Source organism: Alexandromys fortis, unplaced genomic scaffold (assembly GCF_014885135.2).
Source record: "Alexandromys fortis isolate MF-2015 unplaced genomic scaffold, M_Fortis_MF-2015_v1.1 scaffold_65, whole genome shotgun sequence".
In the NCBI taxonomy this organism is placed as follows: Eukaryota; Metazoa; Chordata; class Mammalia; order Rodentia; family Cricetidae; genus Alexandromys; species Alexandromys fortis.
Window position 1 is genome coordinate 1,130,642 of NW_026067986.1, and position 8,405 is coordinate 1,139,046.

General features: G+C 47.0%; 2 protein-coding genes across 3 annotated transcripts in view; one reads left to right on the forward strand and one right to left on the reverse strand.

Annotated features, from left to right (window-relative positions):
• Nif3l1 (NGG1 interacting factor 3 like 1) overlaps positions 1-6,923 on the reverse strand; it is a 24,235-nt gene extending 17,312 nt beyond the window's left edge. Inside the window, exons 1-4 of one of the 2 annotated variants that reach the window (XM_050159145.1) lie at positions 6,879-6,923; positions 4,517-4,972; positions 1,381-1,543; positions 327-453 (exon numbers count right to left, since the gene is read on the reverse strand). In XM_050159145.1, coding sequence (XP_050015102.1) covers positions 327-453; positions 1,381-1,543; positions 4,517-4,949 — 723 coding nt within the window. In that variant the 5' untranslated portion in view covers positions 4,950-4,972; positions 6,879-6,923. Of the gene's footprint in view, positions 1-326; positions 454-1,380; positions 1,544-4,516; positions 4,973-6,459; positions 6,484-6,878 lie in introns of those variants that run through there. The other variant, XM_050159146.1, reaches the window with a different exon arrangement.
• Positions 6,924-6,951: 28 nt separating this feature from the next.
• The window catches only part of Ppil3 (peptidylprolyl isomerase like 3), a 17,591-nt gene continuing 16,137 nt past the window's right edge, over positions 6,952-8,405 (forward strand). Inside the window, exons 1-2 of the mRNA XM_050159160.1 lie at positions 6,952-7,115; positions 7,425-7,485. Coding sequence (XP_050015117.1) covers positions 7,483-7,485 — 3 coding nt within the window. The 5' untranslated portion in view covers positions 6,952-7,115; positions 7,425-7,482. The remainder of the gene's footprint in view (positions 7,116-7,424; positions 7,486-8,405) is intronic.

The window sequence follows — 8,405 nt, forward strand, 5'->3', positions numbered from 1 at the left end:
AAAAAAACTATACTTAGTGAGGTAACCCAGACACAGAAAGACAATTATCACATGCACTCACTCATAAGTGGTTTTTAGACATAAAGCAAAGAAAACCAGCTCACAAATCACACTGCCAGGGAACCTAGAGAACCTAAGAGAGACACACATGGATCCACTTAGGAAGGAGAAAAAGACAAGATCGCCTGAGTAAATTGGGAGTGTGGGGGGCAGGAGGGAGGATAGAAGCGGAGAGGGGCGGGAGGGAGGGAATGGGAAAACGAGTATAGCTCAACAAAAACAATTTCAAAAATGCAGAGTGATAAGAGGACAAAAAGAAATCTTACCTTCTCCAGGGACAGAATTTCCGTTTTCTGATAAAGTTGTTGGTTCTGGGAGAGAAAGGTGAGCACCTGCATCAGGGCTTTCTGAGTACAGTTCAGGCTGATCCGTGTCTCTTCCTCACCATCTCGCCTAGAGGAAAACCAGCTATATTTTAAATACTCGACAGTCTATACCTGCTGTAAAGATTTATATGGAACCAAGATGTTTATATGAAAACAAGCAGAACTTGTTTAATCCCAGCTTGTTTAAGCACAGCTGCCTCAGGACCCCTGACATCACACGGAACGGTGTTCTCACACCACGGCTGTCTCAAGACTCCCTGACATCACAGGGAACTGTGTTCTCAAACCACAGCTGCCTCAGGACCCCGACATCACAGGGAACAGTGTTTTCACACCACAGCTGTCTCAGGACCCCTGACATCACACAGAACAGTGTTCTCAAACCACGGCTGCATCGGGACCCTCTGACATCACACAGAACTGTGTTCTCACACCGCAGCTGGACCCCCTGACATCACACTGAATGGTGTTCTCACACCGCAGCTGTCTCAGGACCCCCTGACATCACACAGAATGGTGTTCTCACACCGCAGCTGGACCCCCTGACATCACAGGGAACTGTGTTCTCCAACCACGGCTGTGTCAGGACCCCGACATCACAGGGAACTGTGTTCTCCAACCACGGCTGTGTCAGGACCCCTGACATCATTTGGACGTGTGGCAATCAGAGGACATTTTGCAGGAGCAGGTTTTCTCTTTCACCCAACACTTGGAGGCGAGGGCAGGAGTTTGCGGCCAGCCCGCATACATCCTGAGACCTTGTCTCAAAGGGAAACTAAAGCAAACAGAGCAGAGAAAGGGGATCGAGATGGTTCAGTGGGTAAAGACGCTTACTGCCACGTCAGCATGGCTTTATCCTCTGGAGCTCATGCAGGGGAAGGAACTTCCTTCCCTAAGACGTCATCTGCCACGGTATGCACATGTACATACAAACACACACACACGCTAAATAAATAATATAAAACAATTTTAAACGGAGGCATATACAATGTACCTAGCGGGAAAAGAAGTGACAGAGACGTCTCCAATTCCTTTCACCACAGACATGACTTTGTCCAGATCTTGGGTGTGGTTCACATTGAATTCTAGTCGGTGAGCTCCCTCTGTGGGGCAGGTGAGAGCTTTGGAAGGGTGGATGGGCCTTGTGCTGCAAGCTCCTGAAGAAAAAGTTATGGGGAAGTCAAGGCTTTTGCAGCACTTCGGAACTAAAGAGACAAACTACTCTATGTAAAATCTGTATGAAATGTATCAGAATTCATTTTCCTGTATATATGTGAACATACATACATAACCATTAGATCTCATTACCAGTCACAATAATCTAAAGATTTGGTCTGGACATATAAAATAAAATCTATTTTCACAATTATTTGCTAAAAAGATTCATATTTCAGGAAATTCCATACAAAAAGGACAGAAACAGAAACACTGATTTTTTTTTTTAAATTATCCACTGTTTGGTCATTCAAACCAAAGTATAGATCACAAGTCCTTATGTGTTGAACACTTTATAAAGACCATTGTGTTGCCAAGGCTTCAGTCCAAGGCCAGGTGTGGTGCACAAACCTGTAGTCCCAGAACTGGGGAGGCAGAGGCACAGGCAGGTGGATCTCCAGGAGTTGGAAGCCAGCCTGTCTACAGAGTAAGTTCCAGGTAAGCCAAGACTACCCCGGGAGACTGTGTGTTTTGTCTCAAAAACAAAACAAAAAAAATCCAACAAACAAAACAAAACAACAGCACAACTGCTTTAGCCCAAAATAAATACCAGAATCCTGACTGTGCTGGATGCAAGCATCCGGGGAGATCCTGACACTGTGCAGGGTGTGGTCGGCATGCTTCTCCTTAGCACCGGGAAACTGAAGCAGGAGGATCTCCAGTTTGAGGCCAGACTGATCGACAAAGTAAGGTCGGGGAGCGCAGAAGACTCACTGGGTAAAGGTAACTGTCACGTGAGTCTAAGGACCTGAGTTCACTTCCAGAAACCAACGGTGGGAGGGGAGAGAATCCACTCCTGAGAGTTGTCCTGACCTCCACAACTGTGTGCGCCCATAGTCACACAATAACAAAGATAAATAAAGACAACAACAAACCAGAGCAAAGCCTGGGTGTCTATGTAGCGAACCCATGTGACATGACTTTGCCCAGCATCTCCTGCCCGTGCTGGGGTGTGGACTCTGTGCCATCTGACTGAACAATCATGAAGACACCTAGCAACGAAGACCCACGCTCGGCTTGCTCATCCCAAGTGATGCCTTAGCCTCCTTGTGCTGGCTAGGTTTTGTCAGCTTGGCACAAGCCAAGGTCATCTGGGAAATAGAAACCTCAACTGAAAAAAAAATGCCTCCATCATATTGCCTATAGGTAAGTCTGAGGGGCATCTTCTTGATTAAGTGTTGATGTAGGAAGACCCAGGACCCCGAGTAGGTAGGTGGTCCTGGGTTCCATAAGGAAGCAGGCTAAGCAAACCGCGAGGGGCAAGCCAGTCAGCAATGTTCCTCTTTGGCCTCAACTTGAGCTCCAGCCTACAGGTTCCTGCCCTGACTTCCCTTTATGACAGGCTGTTACACTGAAGAGGAAACAAACCCTTTCCTTCTCAAGGTGCTTTTTATAAAAGCCAATCAGGACAATCCTCTACCTAGAGTTCAAGGCCAGCCTGAGCTACTGAGACCCAGTACAAGCAACAAAAATATTTGCTTTTGTTTTGGTTTTGGTGGGATGATTATAGCCAGCATCTGGCTAAATAGCTCGGACTGGCCTTAAATCAACTCTCCTGATTCAGCTTCCTGAATGTTTAAAGTATAAGGTTTTGGAGTCTAGGCTTCTACCACACCAAGGCTAGTTTACAATGTTTATTTTCCTTTCTTTTTCTTAAAAGATTTTGTTTAGATTTATTTGTTTCATCATTTTATGTGTATGAGTGTTTTACCTGCATTATGTGTATATATCATGTGTGCCCATAGAGCTCAGAAGAGCATTGGTTCCCCTGGGACCAAGTTACTGATGGCTGTGAGCCTCCATGTGGGTGCTGGGAACCCAGGTCCTCTGTAAGAGCAACAAACAGTGTTCTTACCTGCTGAGCCAATTCTTCATCCCCAATAAATAGTTCATTTTTCAAATGAAACTCGGACCAGAGAGTTGGTTCGGTGGTGGAGAGCACTTCTTGCTCTTGTAGAGGACCTGGGTCCAATTCCCAGCACCCACACAGCAGCTCACAGCTGTAAGGGAGGTCGGCCCTCTCGAAGTCGGTACAGGACATACCTACACCAAATTCTCCTTACAAGGAGATTTATTACTCTGGAGGGGTAGGAGGGGGTGCCGCCAAAGCAGCAAGAGCAGCAGCCAGCACAAGCAAGCAAGAAAGTAGGTGGTTCTTTGCAGGAATGGATTTTTTTTTTGTTTGTTTGGTTGGTTTTTGGTTTTTCGAGACACGGTTTCTCTGTGTAACAGTCCTGGCTGTCTTGGAACTCACTCTGTAGACTAGGCTGGCCTCAAACTCAGAGTTCTTCCTGCCTCTGCCTCCTGAGTGCTGGGATTAAAGGCGTGGGCCACCACCACCCAGCACAGGAGTGGGTTTTCGGGAGAAAAGGGGAGAGTCTGTGCTAGGGTGAGTTAGTAAATCGTGATTGGCCGTGTTAGCCAAATAATGAATTCTGATTGCTGGACCTTGGTGTTTTGTCTTAGGAGTAAGTCTGTGGCCAAATAAGGGACTGGATTTCAGGGGCTAGCTTTAGGGGTGTGATATAACAAATAGCAAGGGGGAAGGGGGTAAAAGGCAAAACCTACTGGCCCCATGTTTGCCAGGCTAGAGCCTGCTAGAGCCCTTTATCAAATGACTGTAACTCCAACCCTAAAGAATCTTGCGCCCTCTTCTGGCCTTCATGGGCACTGCATACATGTAGTGCGCTTACATACAAGCAGACAAAACACTCAACAGATATAAAAATAATAAGTACATTTTCAAATGAAATTTAACTACCAAATTTAAGCAACACATTACTTTTTAGTACTCTATAAAAGAGAAAACCCCGCTTCCCCTAAAAACAATTTAAAACTTTACTAGGAAGACAGTCTAAAATTTCAGAGTATTTGTAGGGAAATCATTAAATAGGGAGGGACATAAGGTTTCTCACCGAGCCCTTTGGCCAGCCAGGTGTTGACTCCCTGGGGTGCAGCGTCATAGGCCGTGTGGGGAGAGTAGATGGCGACCCTGTTCTCCAGGGCCCGGATAACCAGGCGCTCCTTCCAGGTCTTCCAAGTTACGCGCTTCGTGGCGCGGAAGATTGGTGGGTGGTAGGAGAGAATGAGATCCGCCTTTTTTTGGAGAGCCTCAACCATGACCGCCTCGGTCAAGTCATTGGTCAGGAAGAGTGTACGGACGGTGTGGGGCGGGCTCGGTTCCACCAGCAACCCCACGTTGTCCCAACTCTCGGCAAAGGAGAGGGACGCAAAGTCATTTAAGGAGGAAAGGAGGGCCTTCAGATCCATGAAGGAACGAGAAGAACCGCAGACCCAGGACGGGGTGAGCCGGATGCCGGTAGGGAGCCGGAGTGCAGACAGCAGCATACAGAAACCAGGTGAAACCGTGCCTGGAGTCAAAACACAGGAGGCGGTATTTACGTACAGTTCCGGTATTTACGTACAGTTCCCTTTCGGCACTTCGAGGCTAAAGCTGGAGTAAGAGCTGTCACCAAGACCCAGATTCAAATGGTGGCTCTGCGGATCCACAGCAGTTTGGGCTCAGCTAACTCATTTGACCTCTTTAACTTTGGGGCTGACTTTGAGACAGGATTTCTCCATGTAAACCTGGCTGTCCTGGGACTCGATCTGTAGACCAGGCCGGCCTCAAACTCACAGGGATCCACCTGCCTCTGCCTCCTGAGTGCTGGCATTAAAGGCGTGCAGCAACCCCCCCCAACTTAATTTATTTTCTCATATACAAAATGGAGACATGACACGCAGATTAATAGAACTGGATTAATTTAAGATGTAAGAGTTAGTTAATAAGAATCCTGAGCTAGTAGGCTGAACAGTGTTGTAATTAAGATAGTTTCTGTGTGATTATTCGGGTCTGGGTAGCCTGAAAACGAATGAGCAGTCTCTGTTTACAAAATGGCGCTCACTGTCTGGCTTTACTCTGCCAAGCCACCGGCCAAAACAGCTCGATTCATCAACCAATAAAAGCAACACACAGACAGAAGGACATCCCACATCACCTACCTCACAGCCTTCTAGAGAAACAAATGCATTAGTATGTCACCTGGAAAAGCCTGATAAAATACAATCGCTCATCACCTCTTACATCCTTGTTAACCTCCCCATCATTGCGTCACACGAATAGCCTGTATCTCTACGCCGCACTCACAAGCACAAACACACACGAATTATACACACGTATACTTAAGACGAACATGTTTAAGGAGCTGGAGGTGTGGCTCAGCTGATGGAATGTTCGCCTAGCATGCATAAGAGTTCAGCCCCCGGCACCCTATAAACTGTCTGGGTGTGGTGGCACTTGGGTGTGGTGGCACCTGGGAAGTAGGAACAGCAAGATCTGAGGTTCAAAGTCATCCTCAGCTATCCAGTCAGTTCAGGGCCAGCCTGGGTTACAGAAGACCCTGGGTCACAAACAGGTATTTAAAACTTAAAATACTGAGTGCATGAGCAAGACATTGAGGCAAACCGGTCACTTCACAAATGAGCAGCGTCAAGAGAGAAAAGGCCAGAGCTGCCCCCGAACAAGCACTAACTGCTATATGTAGGGCATTTACCTACATATTGAGTCTGAATAGCAGGAGGGCAGAGACTCAAAACAGCCAAACAATTCAAAATAGACAGATATAGTTACTGTGTGATGTGTGGTCTGAGAGATAATGGTAGCTTTGAAGAAAGGAAGTGTGTTGGCCTCATCCAGCTATCAAGCCGCTACCAACGGTGCTGAGGAACCTTGTGATTGATTTTGTTGTTACTCAATCAAGCTCTATTGTGAGAGGGCATGAATGTGTCCGTCTATGCTTCTGACACAATACGGATACATTCAAAATATTATCTGAAATAATATGGGGTCTCCTGAGACCTTGAGAGGACTCCGTGGCCAATCCTACACCCGTCCACTCCCAGGAACTTGAAGTGAAGCCGCGCTAGTGAGTGTGAATGAGAAGTAGAAAGCTGTGTCTTCGGAGACAGTGGAGAGACTGAGCTGTTTCAAGCCCAGAGTCGAAATCTTGGGCTCTCTTTAGCCCTCTGAAGAGCCATTTGCTAATTTCAAGCTGCACGAGCGCTCTCTCTGCACTCGCGTCTGGCTCTGATGCACGCATGGTTCAAGGCTTTTTCCAGGACAATAGCACCACATGGCACAGCCTTGCATCCTTGAATCAGGACTGTCGCCCCCTCCTGCAGCAAGGGGGTGTCCGTCCGGGTCGCTCCTGGCCTCGCCCTAGCGGGCTCCCTAGAATCCTTGCAGCGAAGGGACCCTTTCAAGCGCCCACTACTCACCAGCCCCAGAGCCTCTTCTGGTGCGTCACTTCCGCTCCGCCCGGAAGTACGGTGGGCGGAAGTGATCCCGTGTTTCTGGCTTCCTATTCTTCTTTGATTCGTGCACTGGATCCCGCTGCGTCTACGTTTTATTTCTTGGGACTTGATCGGAGTTGTAAACTAGTACTAGTGCCTGCTACTACGGGAAAAGCAAATAGGGAGGGCGTACGGGAAGACGCTTTTAAATACGATCGTCAGGTTAGTAAGACCTGCGAAGTGTGAAGTTTACTGCACGCACGTCTTAGGTAAAGTCGGCGCCCTGGGTAGAGGGAGCGCCGGTGCCCAGCTAGACCAGTATCCGGACGGGGGGAATATGTCTAGACTGCAGAAAGAACCATGGAGGAAAAGGAGCAGAGAAAGTAGAATGTTGGGTAGGATCTCAACACTTCTGTGTTCGGAGTTTTATTCATAGGATGCTATCCTGAGCTTGTTGTAAATCTACCGTCCTGATGAACAAGCATAGCGGGAAAGATAGGGCTGAAATGAACGAATTCCTCCTTCTTTTAGGATTAGGAACTCACCTTCAGGTTTTCTCTGCAAGTCGCCCTGGAACCACTGAGAGAGGATGGTAAGTGTTGCAGAATTCGTCTAGCTGGGTGATTGTTTGCTTGCTTTTATCCCCGTCGGATTCCCTGGAGCTGGAGCTACTAGCTGGTGGGAGTGCTCTTAATTGCCAGGCCATCTCCGCAGCCCGTTACAGGTTTTTAATTATGATTTTTTTTTTAAGAAGTCAGATGAGGTACTGAGTGTGTAGCTCCGTGGCGGAGTGCTTACCTGGATGAGAGGAGAGGGGGGCTGGGGAGAGATGTGTGTACAAGGCTGGACAGGACAGAGTAGAATAAGCAGTAGGCTGGTGCAGGAGGATTGCTGCTACTGTGGGGTCAACCCAGGCTTCATGGCAAGACCTGACGCAAATAGTCAAAAAAGAAAACCTCCAAATAGTTTCTTGTTTGTCTCTGAAATAAGATGTGAAAAAAAGTAAAGTCATCAACACAAGAAGAGCAGAGGAGAAAGCACCGTGGCCAGCGGCGCCCACGCAGACGACTTTGGGGTTGTCTTTAGTAAATGACAGAATTGCTTCTTAACTGTTTTTCAAAATAAACTACCCAAAGGACATGGTGGGGACAGTTTTTGAAAAATCAGTTTGTTAACATTTTCCCAGTTAAATTAAAGCTGTAGAGACATAAAGATCAGTAATAAAAGCCGTGCAGTGGTGGTGCATGCCTTTAATTGCAGTGGCTTTCTGTGAGGTTGAGGCCAGCCTAGCCTACATGGCAAGTTCCAGGACAGCCAGGGCTACACCAGGAAACCATGTCTCCAAATGCAAAAACAAACAAACAAACAAGCCATTGTTTTTAATAAATCATAAAACTCAAAGTAGGAATAGTTATTTCGTTTATAATGGTTGTATCCAAAATTTAGCAGAGATGCCAGTTTTTCATCTGTATGAATCTTTTTTTTTTTTTTTTTTTTTTTTTTTTTTTTTTT